Raw genomic sequence first — 16,697 nt, forward strand, 5'->3', positions numbered from 1 at the left:
TTGCTGTCCAGACCTCCTACTATTTTGGTAACATCTGCAAACTTGCTAACTATATCTCTTATATAAAATGATTTGGATGTGAGCATATGTGATGAAAAGTAGTGGACCCAGCACTGATCCTTGTGGCAGTCCACTGGTCACAGGCTGAAAAACAACTCTCCAACTTCGAGCCAGTACTGTACCCAAATGGCTAGTTCGCCGTATTCCATGAGAACTAACCTTGCTAACCAGTCTTCCATAGAGAACCTTGGTGCACCAACTAGCCACAAAACGACACGACCAGCTAACCTTAGTATCCACACACGCAGATGACAAGCAACATGAGTTCGAATGGGACAACACTACTATTATAGGACAAGCCAAACCGAGAACAGCCAGGGAATTCCTAGAGGCATGGCACACCCACAGATTCAATCAATAAGCACATCGACCTGGACCCAATATACCGACACTGCAACAGACAGCTGGAAATGACAACCGGAAGTGGCAGATTCAAACCACTACAAATGCCGGAAGAAAGATCACAGAAGCGCTTCACAGGAGGCTCCCAAGCACTGAGGATGTCACCTAGACAGGGGACGAAACGTCTGCACCACAAATTCCCAGCTCAGTGAACAGAACCACAACACCTTAGTTACTTCATTAATAAGCTCAAATTTGAGACATTATTTCCCACAGCGCCATATGGACGATCCCTAATCAGTCTTTGCCTTTCAAAAGGAATGTAATTCCTGTCCCTCAGGATTCCCTCCAACAACTTGCCCACCAAAGTCCGGTTCACTGGTCTAGTACCCCCTGGCTTGTTTTTATCTTTAAAATAATGGTACAGTAGCCAAATCTTCAGCCTTCTAGCACCTCACCTGTGACTACTGGCGATACAAATCTTAGCAAAGGACCCAGCAATAGATGGAGACAGCTGGTACCATTACAACATTTCTATTCATAGCTGGATGGGTATATGAATAGAAAGAATGGAGGGGGGTACAGGCCAAATGCTGGCAAATGGGACTAGATTAACGTGGAATATCTAGCCAGCATGGACAAGTTGGATTGAAAGGTGCTGAAATATCTATGACTATGCCCATTTTGGATACAGAGAAGTCAGGAGAAAAACGTACTGACATTTGCTGGAATGGGTGAGCGAATGAGAGAGATTTAGTATTTGCATCCAGTGTAGAGCAACATGTACAAAATTGGTTTGTGCCTGTCCATCACCAACCTGGCAACTGCTCATGCATCTTTTAATTGAGGACCCAAATGAATTAATCCTCTTGATAATTTATCTTTTGAAAGACAGAATAAAAATTTAATGATTATGATCAAAATTAAAATAAACTAATGCAAATTGTTAAGTTTGCTGCCTTTAACAGTTGCACATTTTGCATTTTTCAAAAAAAAATGCAATTTTACTAATACATGTCACTAAATTTAGTTAAAATGGACAGGTTCCCCAAGTTACTACATTAAGAATTTGCAACTAGTAATTAGTGTTTTTTGCACTGGTAATGTAACTTATGCTGCAAGTTTGCAAACTGACTGAAATACAAGCAGTTCAAATATAATATCTTAAACTCTTGCTGTTCCTTGCAGTTGCAATAGCACTGTGGGTATACCTGCATGCACAGATAGATGCCATTTAAAATTTTAAACAGAACATTTTAGCGGTAGCACGCTGTGTGTATTATTTTGAAGGGACACTAAACATTTAGATTTAAAGAAACCTACAGAACAGTGCAGTGAGACAAGTTTTGATTTGAACAAATCAAATCAACCTGTTCAGACAGAAAATTGAATTATACTTTTTCCTTTAATTCACTCATCTGTCTCTTATCACCCAAATGTATAAGATAGAAGTCCCAACCTACATTGAGGATTATGAAAGGAAAGTTTCTGGTCATTGTTGAGAAGTGTACTAAAATGAAAGCAAAACACTGAAGACAGACAAAAATACAGGCAAGTACAGATTTTCAGTGATGTAACCCCAGATGTTTTTTTTAAAAAAAAGAGAAGGGCTTAAACAGCAAACATTTTTCATGCTTGGTGTTATTGTTGTGTATGGGCTGTACCCCACACAGCTACATACGCACAACTGATTCCATGCTCCAGAAACAATTTCAGAATAGTCTGTACAATAATTACCTTGTGCAGTCTGGTTTCTAATCCTAGAAGACAGGTATTGGAGTTCAGTCAACTTGGAATTTGGATACTGAAGATATACAGTCTACCTAGTGTTTCAAAATACATATCCCCTTTGTTCATGGATCACCATTTAGGTTATTAAAAAGAGACCAGTGTAATTGATATATCCATTTATGCTCATTTAAGGAGAGTAACAATTAGGTGACTAGTTATCAGGCTCGTGTCCTGGCAGATGGTAACGATGGAATTCAATAAAAATCTGGAATAAATAGCTAATCTCCACCCATCTGGTACTCTAATGTCATTCAGGGAAAAAATGCTGACATCCTTCCCTGGTCTGTTCTCCGTGTGACTTCAGAACCACAGTAATTAGGTGGATTCTTAAATGCTTGCTTAACCACGGACATCCTTTAAATAAACAAAGTCAGTTTATTCCACAAAGCTCGTCAAATTAATAAATTTGTTGTTACCTGTGTGATACATGCACCAGTGAATGCCACAATCACTGCCACGACATTGACCGTAAGCTGGAACTGGAGAAATTTTGAAATACTGTCGTACACATTTCTGCCCCACATAACTGCTTTAACAATGCTTGTGAAATTATCATCGGTTAGGATTATATCAGAGGCTTCTTTGGCTACATCTGTTCCAGCAATACCCTAAGGAAAGCAAAATAAATAATTGCAAATAAAATTTCCATGGAGCTCTCTTTCAGTTGAAATAAATATTAAAACACCTAGATAAGTCAGCATAAATGCATAATTCAGTGCACAAAATTAACTTTTGTACATACCATAGCAAATCCAACATCAGCTTTCTTCAGTGCAGGGCCATCATTAGTACCATCTCCTGTGACTGCAACAACCTGTTTGCGTTCTAACACTGTGCTGTCAATAATGCCTTGAAGTGAAAATATAGGTGAGTTTTAAAAAAACATTATTCAGCTGCCATGCACTAATATCAAGCATTTCAGGTGAAACTTTGAATAGGAATGCCATTCATAATCTTTTTTCCCCATACAACACTGCAGTCTTAAAAGCAAAATACTGTGGATGTTGGACAAACTCTGGTCTGGCAATGTCTATGCAAAAGCAGAAACATGGAGTCCAGTAACCTTTCTTCAGAATATTGTCCAAAGAAAACGTAACCTGAAGACCTGTTGAGCTTCTCCATTTTGTTTTTAACTCACTGCACAGGGTCGGAGATTTTGGAGTGACAAACAACAAATTTTTACACGAATTACACAATTTTAGATGAAATGCACACATTTGGGATGGAAAAGAACAGAGAGTCAGTGTTAATAATGGCTACTTCAGTTCATCCACAACCTGAACTGTCCAGTCTTTTGAAGTAGATCTAGCAATCCAAATGTTGATAATTTCTTGCATTCTATTTTCACCCACTAAGAGTGATATCACTAAGGGGGTGGAGTTTTACTAGCAAGAATCTTCGAATTATAGGCTATAAACACTGCAAAGAAAATGAGAAGGATACACTAAGATTAGATTACATTACTTACAGTGTGGAAACAGGCCCTTCGGCCCAACAAGTCCACACCGACCCGACGAAGCACAACCCACCCATTCCCCTACATTTACCCCTTTACCGAACACTATGGGCAATTTAGCATGGCCAATTCACCTGACTTGCACATCTTTGGGCTGTGGGAGGAAACCCACGCAGACACGGGGAGAAATGTGCAAACTCCACACAGTCAGTCACCTGAGTCAGGAATTGAACCCGGGTCTCTGGCGCTGTGAGGCAACAGTGCTAACCACTGCCACCGTGCCGCCCAAAGTGGTGACCCTTGACTCATGCCATCAGCTTTTTGGAAGGGCTATGATCTTGGCTCTTTTCCCATACCACTGAAAAGTTTACAATTTGAACTAACAAGAGCATTGCAATGGAAAATTCGTGCTCAAAAACATAGGGAATACAGAATGTCAATAAATATGGTCATTTCATGCATATCTACACAATACAAAGTACCTTTCTGTCATTACTCTGCACAAAATTGGCCATGAAGCCCCAGACTAAATTTCAACACTATTCAACATCTGATATTTCAGTATTACCTCCACTTATGCATCATTCACATTTTCATGCATTGCTGACTTTGAAATTTTCTGTTAATGTTGCACTATTTTCACTAGGTGGCAGTCTTGTCCATACATTTACAGCTAGATTTGTCATTTCAAAGATGGCTTTTCAGCTTTGTATCTAACTCTAGAGTTTAGATGTATAGAAGCTCTCACTTAAAACAATTATAGTGTCCATTAACTAAGTAGCAGAAACAAGCCAAGAAAACTGTACTATCCTGCCTTAATGGTAAGAGCTGTTAGAAAGTTTTCACTACCTGGATATGCTTCAGTGTCACATACACAGTACAGAAACCGAGCCTTCAGTCCAACTCATCCATGCTGACCAGCTGTCCAAAACAAATCTAGTCCCATTTGCCAGCATTTGGCCCATATCTCTCTAAACCCTTCCTATTTATATCCAGATGACTGAAATGTTGCGATTGTACCAGCCTCCATCTCCTCTGGCAGCTCATTCCACACTCACCACCCTGAGAAAGTTGCCCTTTAGTTCCTGTTCAAATCTTAACCCTCACCTTAAAAAAAACTCATGCTCCTCATTTTGGACTCCCCCCTCCATCCCAAGGGACTGCCTATTCACCCTATCAATGCCCCTCAAGATTAATCTTCAAGGTTACTCAACCTCAAATATTCTAGGAAAAAAGTAGCCTCAGCCTTTTCAGCCTCTCCCTATAGGTCAAACCTTCCAAGCCTGCCAACTTCCTAAACCTTTTCTGATCCCTTTCAAGTTTCACAATGTCCTTCCTACAGCAGAAAGGCCAGAATTGAACACTATTCCAAAAGTGGTCTAGCCAATTTCCTCTACAGCTCCAACATGACTGCCCTACACCTATAATCAATACGCTGGCCAGTAAAAGGTAGACATACTAAACACATTCTTCACAATCCTATCAACTTGCAACTCCACTTTCAAGGAGCTACAAACCTGCACACCAAAGGTATTGTTTCACAACACTCCCCAGGAACTGTCATTAAGTGTACAAGTTCTGCCTTGATTTGTTCTCGCTGGTTTCCATCATGCTCGGAATCTTCACTGCTGCAAGAATGTCCTCCAACAATATAGCTGTCCAGGATAATCTCCAAAATGGGGCACATCTCGAAAGCTCCATTTAGTCTACATGCCACCTTCATCCCATAACAGTACATTTGGCAGCTATACATTCATTGGATTCTGTGTTCCAAAACATTCCACCTCCCTACTCCTTAAAGGCACTTCATTTAAATCAAGCTTTAGGTTGGCTATCTGGACACCAACCAGGTGACAATGTTTGTATAATTATGCTGTAACGAAGTATTGCCAAACACTTTCAAGTCAGAATCCGATATACACAGACACTTTGATCCAACTCCTTTATGTGGACAAGATATCCTTTCAACATAAAGGCAAGAAATTTCATGTGAGATACAATTTAGAGCACATTGACAATTCTACCAATGGCATCAGGGTAATCCAGTTAGAATTCAAAGCTTAATGTGCCTGCTGAATCAGAACCAGTGAATGCTCATCTATTGGAATTAGAGGTGTGCAAAAAAAAAAGGTAGTGAAAATAATTTTACCATCACCATTTTACCTTTGACTAAAGTGTGCTTATCAGTAGGCGAAGATCTTGCAAGGACACGGAGCCTGGGCCAGATCTTGTCTATACGTTCTTGCTCAATCTGAAAATATTAAAATATTTTGCCATTTCACAGTATTCAATTTCAAGGGAAAAATCCACACTGATACAGCCAATTAAAGTGTTAACTTACCTCGCCTTTTGCATTGCGAATACGTTTGTTGAACTGTTTACCCTCCAAACACAGAAAGTCATCACCAGCTTGTAAAATACCACACTTTGTAGCGATTGCTCGAGCAGTGTTAATGTTGTCACCAGTGACCATACGGACCGTGATACCAGCACGCTGGCATTTCTTAATGGCCTCAGGAACCTGCAGAAAGGAACATTTCAGCACTTTAGATCATACATTTTCATTATACAAAAGCTTCATTATTGTTCTCAATTCACTCAAGTGAAACAAACTAAAAGATTATATTCAAACAATTATCAGTTCAGCTTGGAGGTAGTTTCATTCCAGAGAGCTGACAATCAACCCATTACTTTAATGCTGGTGGTGTCTGACAAAGCAGCAACAGTACAAGTCACCAGCCCATCAAGTCTATGCTGATGGGTCAGATAGTAATCCAACTAACTTCCCTGCTCGAAGTCTTTCCACGAAGTTAACACAAGGACATTAAGAGTTACTACAGGGAGTGACGGATACAAAATTAAATCCGGCATCACATTCCAAATCTTACCCAATAAAGTTCATGTGACTTCTGGCTCTCTTGTTAATCAGCCTCAAAATCTAAGCATAAATCAACCAAACCATTTAAACATTTATAAAATTACTTGGCCTTTTTTGCTGTTAAAAAGTTCATTTTAATGCAGGGAATCTGGTTAAAGTGCCATGGGATATTTTGTCTATCTAGTGGCAAAACCCTGTTGAAACATGATGAAAATCATGAGGGACATGGATAGTGTAAACAGACAAGGTCTTTTGGGAACAGGGAGAATCTAGAAGTGGGCATAGGGAGAGGGAGAGGGAGAGGGAAAAAAAATAAGAATGAGCTGCCAGAGTCAGTGGAGGCCAGTACAATTACATTTTTAAAAAAAGTCATCTTGATGGGTATGTGAATAGGAAAGGTTTGGAGGGATATGGGCCAAATGTTGCCAAACTGGACTAGTTTAGGATAGGATATCTGGTCAACATCGACAAGTCGGACCAAAAAGGTTTGTTTCCATACCGTACATCTATAGGAATATGACACTTAAAATAGCTCATGGTGGCAACACCATGGGTCCATATCAAAATAACTGGTTAAGCAACATTTAATGATGTCTCTACAAAGTGTCAGACAATATAATGCAAGCTCTTCCCAGTCTATTAACATTTATCCACACCAAGATACAAATAAAATAGACAAGTCGGGGCTGGAAGGACACCGCAAGCCAAGCAGCATCAGGTGGCGAGATCAACATTTCATTTATAACCGTGTGTTTCGAAACGTTGACTTTACCACCTGATGTTGGCTAACTCGCCGTGTCCTTCCAGCCCCCTCCTGGTCTACATTGGATTCCAGCATCTGCAGTTTTTTGGTCTCTATACAAATAAGAAAAAAAAAATGAAAAGCTCCTGCTTTCTCCCTGTAAGCATGGATCCTCTTATTATTAAGAGCACAAGGATAAAAACAATAGGAATACAGAGCACTGGTAAGACATTTGCTATGATCAATAGCATTATGCTAGAGTTCTTCACCCCATATCCAGATTTAAATAGGACATCCTCCCAATGCAAATATTTCAATCAGAACAAAAAGGACAACTTTGCAATTATTGATGAAATTTCAATTGCACTTTGAAGATGCGTGGGTCAAAAAAGGTCATTCATGTTACACTGTTGCTTGCTACAGTCTACTTTAACAACAACAGGAGCCATCTAAGTTCTATGCTCACCACTTAAATAGCAAATTAGCTGGGAGTAGTATTTATGGACACTACTTGAGCAAAAGTGCGAGAAAATCCCACATTTCAGCCAACTTCCTCTCATACAACACCTATACCCTATAAATGTTAAATATCACTAATCCCATGGATGATCACAATTAAATTGCAATTTAAAAATCTTTGGTTAAAGTCCAAGTTTGAATGCCACAAATATCAGTATTTTGGATTGAATTTTAGACTAGGTACAGCATGTAAAAGGAAGTTTGAGCTGCCTCTTCAAATGCCAGTTAGCCCCACTTGCCCAACACTTCCCCTGTATCATGTTTGCCCCTTCAAGGGTTTGTCCAATGGAAACATCTATAAATACTAGGCAGCCTTATAAACGTGCACTTCAGTACCAATGTTCTTAAGTCACTAATGACCACTGGTCCAGTTATCAGCTATGCTTACCAGAAAAAGGTCAGATTGGTATGGCAACTGCTCTCCAAGACCACAAGAAATTAGACTTGTGAATGCAACCTAGTCCATCTCACAAACCAGCTTTCCATCCATTGATTGAGAAAGCAAAGCAGTCAACATCAAATACCTCTTCCCCTACAGTTATACACACCCATCAGATAGAAGATACAAAAATTTGAAAGTACATAAAGGAGGGGAAGTTATTCTTGAATCTGTTTAGACTTTTGAACAGACATCATTAAAAGCTGATCTTCCTCTGCATCAGTAGCACTTACTTATGAATAGTATGTGCTTGGGAAGCAGGCAAAACAATACTTTTCACCATCTCAGTATGTGACAATATCAAATAGGCTGCAAATCCTGCAAGGAACTCACTTCCAAAGCCTCTTCACTCCAAATGTAGATGTGGAAATATGGTTAGCACAGATGAAACAAAACTTGTTCAGCACCTCAATTACAAACTTTACAGGAAGATATCTCAGTTCTTAATCTGCAGGTTCTCAGTTCACTCCTTAACTTCAATTTGGAGGAAAGGGTTCTAACTTCAGATTTATCCTGGGCAACAGTTCTGAGAATCTATTTTCATTGCTTCAGGTGTAATAGAAGACCAGAGTACCAAAAACAACATTGAGATATGTGCCAGGATTGTGCCTGGCACATATCTCAATGTGGTGTTTGGTACTCTGGTCTTCTATTACACCTGAAGCAATGAAAATAGATTCTCAGAACTGTTGCCCAAAGATAAATCTCAAGTTAGAACCCTTTCCTCCAAATTTGGAAACTTTAGTCAGACAGTTGAATTCAAGTCACATACCAGTACCCTTGTACAGTACTGAGTCAATGCTGCAATTCATTATTTCTGAATGGGAAAATGTTTAAAATAAAAGGGAGGACTGCAGGTACTGGAGATCAAAAAGTCAAAAGTAGTGTGGCACTGGCAAAGCAAAGCATAATAATAGGTCAGGCAGCAGAGGAGGAATGTTGATGTTTTGGGCATATACCCTTCATAGGAATGCACTTTCCTTTCTCACATTTGCCCCTTTGAGTGTTGGGAACTTGTATATATTTGTACATCTGCTCTGCAGATGCTGCCTGACCCACTGCTTTGCCACTGCCACGTTCGACTCGTTTACTCAAAATGTAAAGATCCGATTCATCATTCAGGGAAATATTTCCCCGATGGTCTAGCTCAGTCAATGTCAACAAACCGATATGACATTATATTGCTTGTGGACCTTCCTGGGTGCAAGGTGGCTGTTTTTATACAATACACCAGGTTATTTACTTATGTATTCAACTGGCTGCAAGTGCTTTGGAACATCGAGCTAAAAAGGTTTTTTTTTTAAAAAAAAACACTTTTCACTTGCACTGCAACCAGAGATCAACATTTTTGGATTCTGTCCCTCTTGGTGCAAATTTAAAATCTCCCTATTGTGGCCACTTTGTTCTTTTAGTAACTATTTGCACATTAAAAAAAAAGGTACCACTGCTGCCTGGCTTTTTAAAATTAAAAAAAGGTGCACTACCATTTAAAAATTCATACCACCATTCAATACCACTTTTTCAGGTCTGAAAATTCCCTTTACTTTAACCTTTGGGTGTATGCTCTAAAAACTGTCAAGTCTCTGGGAGCCAAACTTCCCCCACACCATTATTTTCACTGTTTCTGTTTCATCATTCTCCATGACAACCATAGTGCCAGGCTTATTACTAAATGGAAACAAAATGCTGGAATTACACCACATGGTAACACCATGTTAACAAAAGAAATTCTGAAAGGCTCAGACATCAACACTTTCCATAGATGCCATGACATCTTTACTTTTTTCTACCTCATTTCTAGCATCAGCAATATTATTTTTATTGTAGCTGTATCATTGACATGCTAGCTTGAGCATTTGAACGCTTAGACAAAAAAATCCAGCATCTGTTTCAAGGTACAAGCTATCAGAACATTGCAAAAGAAAACAAAAAAGGTTCATTATGTCCTTTTAGGTTAAAAGGAAGCCTGACGTGATTCCAAGTTTTGTCAGTCATCCTTTACAGGTCAGTTACATCCCACCAGTTCAAATTGGTGGTTAGTTCAGAGCAATGTTAATTAAAATTTCACAATCTTGATGTGGACATTAAGAGGCTAATTTGGACTTAATTTCCACACAAACAATCATTTGTGATCTAAAGTTTTTAAACAGATGGCAGCTCTGCAGCATTGATTATTCAAATGTGCATTTCACCTATGCTGTACACACCTGGCTTTTTCCTCTAATCCCACACATTAACTTTCTAATTCCTTTTCAATTGCCTCAATTAAACCTGCCTTCACTCAGCTAGTGCTTTTCAGACACTAACCACTGAAAATATTTTCAACTTTTATAGCTGTAAATTATCTTGTTCTTAATCTTGTGGGGAAGTCTTTTCCCATTATGTCTGGACCCGTCATGATTCAAGTTAATTGAATCACCTGTCTTCTTTTCAAGTAGTAGAGAATGCGCTAGCTTCTTAGATTCCTCATCAGTTGTCATTCTCAAACCACTTCTCCACTCTCCAATGCCTTGAAGTGTGGCACCCAAAAACAAATACTCTAGCAAAGCAATGTTCATGTATTGTATTAAAACTTAGGTTACTGCATTATTTAACAGTTTAACCACTCCTGCTATGTGCTTACCTAGACTCCAGCTCCTCTGCTCTTGCCTCCCCAAAACTGCTTCATTTTGGATTGTTTATGTTGTTCTTGGTCATAATTAGTGTGACATCACTTCACTGAAGCTCATCTGCCACATGTCTGCCCACGATATGGATATGTCCTTTTGAAATTTTACATCATTGTCCTCCATTCACAATATAGTTTCAAGTTTCACAATTTACAAGTTTCTCAGAGGGTTATAATTACAAGAGTAAAATTTTATAACAGTACCAATGCCCACTCTGGGGAAACTTCGCTACAAAAATTTTTACCAGCCTCTAAAAACAGGAATTGGTTAACTAGTATTCGGTTTCCCAGCACACTGCCAATTGTCTGATTAACCAGTGCATCCTTTAGTCCATGAATTGTTACTTTGCTCAAGTCTGTTGCGCCAACCACAGAATACCATGGTCAAACTATTACCACAAAAAACTCATAGTAAAAAGCACAATATTGGCTTGAGAAATCTATGCTAATTTTCATTTGTCCATAACTTATGTTCTAACTTGTTTTCAGAATGTTCTGATTGACCTATATTTCCTTGGCTTATCTTTACATACTTTAAAAATAGCCACCTATTATGTTGGCAATTCTCCAGTCCATGCCAGCCATAATTCCAAACTAAAATAGTCTCACCTGCCTGCTTCTGACCCATATCCTTCCAAACACTTCATTCATGTAGTAATACATGTCTTTTAAATGCTGTGAATGACCATATCCATCACTTCCATGTATCATTACTAAGTGATACATGGGTGAATTACTAAACAATTGCCTCAGGTCTTTAAAATCTCTCACCTTAAAAATCCCCACCATTCACTACCTATACCCATTTTATTAGCCTCTATATAGGTCACTTCAATCTATGTTTCAGTGAAAAACTCCCAGCCTCCCAACCCAGCAACATTTTTGGTAAATTTGACTCCTCTCCAGTTGAACATTAGTCTTTTAAGAACACACACACATACACAGTGTACAAGTTAGTACATTTAGGTGAGACTTCTAGAATGAATACACTTGGAATATCCACAGTAGTGAAGCAATTCACCTCCATGCTGAACTAGTCTCCTGATAGCCAAAAACAAGTCAAATCCACAGAAATATTAAATCAATAATGAAAATTTACTTCACACTTGGTCATGTCACAACATGTACGCATGAACTGAAATACATACAATGACTGATTTTAAGCATAAGGGAATTTGTTTCACTAGCAATTTAGCATAACTACAACTGAAAATTACAACACATTTTAATAGTTCACAACAGGTACAGGGAATTTTCATCTAAAATGACAAATACTTTAGGTCCAGGCTTAGCCTTGGGCTCAGCAGCTGTCACTAGTCTAGTAGCATTACTAGACAAGTGGTTTGTGCCTTTGTTTATATAGAATAGCATATAGTTTTAAACTTTGCATTTGCAAAGCAACATTTGTTTCAAGTTTCAGAATGCTCAGAATTCAGTTGACAAGCATCCCAGTTGGCTGGGCTCAGGTTGTTTAAGTAGGAGTAGGCCAGTCAGCTTGCTCTATTATTTAATACAAATCATGACTCTTAAAAGTCCTTTACCCACAGTACATAAAATGGCATTTATAGTAATCAAATCTAGCAACCTCCCCTTTAAGCATACTGAGCTTTTTTCTTTGGTGGGAAGGGGGGGGGGGGGGGGGGGGGAAGGGAGGAGAAGAAGAAAGCCTCTTACTTGCACCCCCCCGTTTGTCCCTTAAGTATTTTGAAAATTGCAATATCACTTTTCATTCTTCAAAACTTTTAGAACACAGGCCAATTTGCCAAACGTCTTAGGACTGGTGGATCTTTGTTGCACTCCCTCAAATGGTAATCAGTTTCCTCAAAAAGGAAGTCAAAGCTACAGACTGCAGCAGGCTGGCCTCAAAACAATGACCCAAAGGATTGGGCTGGCAGTGGACAGACTCTGTCAACATCCCAGAAGCATGTTAGGAATGTGAAGTTGACTCTAGTTGGGTTGAATATATATAAAAGTACAGAACAGAGTTAGAGCTTCAGTGAAAAGTCTGATCATTTCCACTTGGGGAGAAGGTCCATATGACTTGCACTGTTATAAATTGGGGCCCTGAGGGAAGAATCCATACAAAGTCACTATAGGATTAACTTAGAGATTCCCTCAAATATATTGACCCTATTTGAGGAAAGCTATCATAGAGGGATTATGTTCTGGAAACAGTTGTCTGAAGAGATCTGGTAAATTGGGCCTCTGTTCTTAGCTTTAAGAATGAAATCTACAAAATAAAATGATAAGACAGGAGAGGTGCAGGTAAGAGGTTTTCCCTGGTTGGAGTCCAGAATTTAAGTGAGGGATACTATATAGGTTCCAGTTGAGATTTGAGAATTTGTAAGAAACAAGACTGGAGGCAATGAATCATTATGGTTCGATGTAATGTGGATTAAAGCTCACATGGGTGGAGGAGAGTTTAAATGAGCTTGGAAGATTCTCACCCATCCCTCACCATGAAAACAGATTCAGGGATTAGATGCTGTCCCAGCGAGAAAAGATAAGCAGGACAGTCCTTGGGAGCTTGGAATCATTTTGAACCTGTTCCAGGGATTTACTAGTATGTCTGCTTAAATATACAATTGGAGAACGAAGATTTTCACAGTTGGTGTTAATTGGGTTCACCTTTTCTGTGAAGTACAGGTTTTTCCATGAATGTGTTTATTCAAATTTTAAATGTATTGTTTAAAGTCTTTAAACTTGAATTTTCTGAAGGAAACTGAAAAATCATTTCAACATTTTTTTTTAAACTGGTCACTCACCTCTAGGTCACTACAAGGATTAAAGTGTTATTACTTTGCAAAAGGCTATGTCTTTTGACTGGCAAAAGCAATTTTTCATTGAAGGAATATTTCAACAGTGCCTGAAAATTAATTTAATATTAATGTAGTACTGTTCTCCCTTGTTAACAAGTACTAAAATTTGAAACAGGAACAATTTAAAGAAACATTGAAGAAATAATGCTGGTTCAAATAATTTCAACTCATTCAGGATGTGGACTCTGTCTGGATTCTTATTGAGTAGCAAAGGTGGTGCTTATTTTTCACAAAAGGAAATTAATTCAACTAGATTAACACGTTTTGTTCAGAAATTACATTACAGTTCCAGCACAAAAGCAGAGTCATGTTTAAACCCCGAATTCCAAAAATATGGGCGAGCCAAATAGCACAAGAACAGCTGGTGGGGAAAGTAACCTTCCCCTAACTGGGAGGGGCAGAATTGCAGGATTAAACTCATTGGCTTATATTGAGAAAAATACTGGGGAGGCGGTGTCTTGACTGGATGTCCCTATTTATGCTGCTCTGGTTTGGTGCAGCATGCACAGCAAGGGAAAAAACAAACAAGTTCTTATGCCAAAAATATGTAGAGAAGTGTCACATTATACCAATCACCTACCGAAGAAAATTAATCTCAAATTCAGTCTAAAAAGACAACTTTATATAAAAAAAGAGATTCAAAAGTTAAACATTACATTTGAGGTAACTTATTACTGCATTTCAGTCAAATCTCAAATGTTTGTACTGACTGCTGCCTGTCTTGATGCTCAACTCAGTCTAAGTGTTTCTTGAATATCAGAATTTCACTACTCAATATTTCAATATATTGATTAATTCAACAAAAATGTAATGAGCTGATTTGATAAGAGCACTGCTCATAAGAGGACAGATACTTCTATTGTTGTGGGCTAAACATGGAGATTAATATTTTTGCTTTCATGTGCAAGAGGTAACCCTTAGCATGACTATTTTCAGCTAGACATTCAAGATGTGTCTCTCAGGAAATTCTGTAATATGACAAATTCAAGGGGAAAAACCATACTTATGCTGCAAGAGGACAGTGCTGATTAGTAGAAATGTTGCCACAGGGAATGGAACCATTAATACTAATTTACATTTAAACCAGTCAAATTGGCTTTGACTTGACAAGGCACTGCCTGAAAAAAATTAAACAGATGGCACCTATCTTGTTATCTATGTGGGTACATGTTCTCTTGAGAATATACAGGGTTTCATGTACCATAGGTGCAACTTACATGTGAGCCACCCAGATCTAGAATGAAATGCTATTTAAAATTTGGGTAGGCATTGGCACATTTTTTCAAAAATATTTGTTGCCTAAAAGTCAGTGTAATGCCTTGCATATTCAGATTATCCTAGCAATTTCCCATTCAATTGGGGAACCACATCTAGTGTTAGATACTGTTGAAGACAAGACATGCGTTGTTTGGTTACAGTCAGTACTTTCTTATTGCAAGGGATATATTATGTACTTGGCATGAACACCACTGAAATTCATGTCTATCACATAAGTAAACTACAAAACTTTGACAGCAGCATCCAATTAGTGGTAAGCATCACTCATTGCAGTGACTAGATGAAACGGCTAACTTTACTTGTACCACCTTTTAATCTTTTGAGCAACATGAAGGTAACTTTTCACTTTGTAAAATATGGACTTGAAAAAATGTTTGATTCTCTCTCCAAAGAGGTTGCTGGACTTTAATATTTCTGTTCTCTCCCGTCCCTTACACTTAATCAACTGACCTGTTGATATAGTTCTAATGGTGCTCATTGCTTGCTATTCAAATGAAATGACATGAATGGTGACATCTTGAAAAATACCTATATTAGAGGAAGTGCTGGATGTCTTCAAACAAAGTGGAGAAATCTCCAGGACCTATTCAGAAATATCTTAGAACTGTGGAAAGCCAGGGAAGCGATTGGTGGGACATTTGTATCATCGATAGTCACAGGCGAGATACTGTTAGACTGGAGGTTGGCTAATGGGGTGCCACTGTTTAAAGAAAGGTGGTAAAGGCAAGCCAGGGAACTACAGACCAGTGAGCCTGGCATCAGTAATGGGCAAGTTGTTGGAAGGACAAGCATGTACATTTGGAAAGGCAAGGACTGATCAAGGAGTGTCAACATGGCTTTGTGCATGGAAAATGGTGCCTCAAACTTGGAGTTGTGTGTAGTAGTAATAAACAGATTCTGCTCGCTGAGCTGGAAGTTTTTGCTGCAAACGTTTCGTTCCCTGGCCAGGGAACGAAACGTTTGCAGCAAAAACTTCCAGCTCAGCGAGCAGAACCACAACAACGGATACCCGAGCTACAAATCTTCAATCAGATTTTAAGTAATAAACAGAATTGAAGAGGGTAGAGAGTGATGAATGTGATCTATGCACTTCAGTAAGGCATTAGACATGTTCCCCATGGGAGACTGGTTAGTAAGGTTAGATCTCATGGAATACAGGGGGAACTAGCCATTTGGATATAGAACTGGCTCAAAAAAAGGTAGAAGACAGGGTGGTAGGTGGTTTTTCCATTTTGGAGGCCTGGTGACCAGTGGAGTGCCACAAGGATCAGTGCTGGGTCCACTATCTTTCATAATTTATATTCACATCCAAATAATATACAAAGAGGTATAGCTAGCCAGGTTTGCAGATGACAAATTTGGGAGGTGTTGTGGACAGCAAAGAAGGTTACCTCAGATTATAATGGGATCTTGATCAGATGGGCCTGTGGGCTGAGGAATGGCAGATGCGAGTTTAATTTAGATAAATGTGAGGTGCTGCATTTTGGGAAAGCAAATCTTAGCAGGACTTATACACTTACTGGTAAGGTGCGAGGGAGTGTTGCTGAACAAGGACACCTTGGAGTACAGGTTCATAGCTCCTTGAAAGTGGAGTCACAGGTAGATAGGATAGCGAAGGCAGCATTTGGTATGCTTTCCTTTATTGGTCAGAGTATTGAGTATAGGAGTTGGGAGGTCATGTGGTTATACAGGACATTGGTTACGC

General features: G+C 38.9%; 1 protein-coding gene across 5 annotated transcripts in view; it reads right to left on the reverse strand.

Moving 5' to 3' along the window:
* Positions 1-16,697, reverse strand: part of LOC132824868 (plasma membrane calcium-transporting ATPase 1-like) — a 109,048-nt gene that overhangs the window by 14,991 nt on the left and 77,360 nt on the right. For all 5 annotated transcript variants that reach the window (XM_060839673.1, XM_060839672.1, XM_060839675.1 and 2 more), the window contains exons 13-16: positions 5,991-6,170; positions 5,813-5,900; positions 2,936-3,042; positions 2,610-2,801 (exon numbers count right to left, since the gene is read on the reverse strand). In XM_060839673.1, the coding sequence (XP_060695656.1) occupies positions 2,610-2,801; positions 2,936-3,042; positions 5,813-5,900; positions 5,991-6,170 (567 nt within the window). The remainder of the gene's footprint in view (positions 1-2,609; positions 2,802-2,935; positions 3,043-5,812; positions 5,901-5,990; positions 6,171-16,697) is intronic.

This window comes from Hemiscyllium ocellatum, chromosome 19 (genome assembly GCF_020745735.1).
Source record: "Hemiscyllium ocellatum isolate sHemOce1 chromosome 19, sHemOce1.pat.X.cur, whole genome shotgun sequence".
NCBI classification, from domain to species: Eukaryota; Metazoa; Chordata; class Chondrichthyes; order Orectolobiformes; family Hemiscylliidae; genus Hemiscyllium; species Hemiscyllium ocellatum.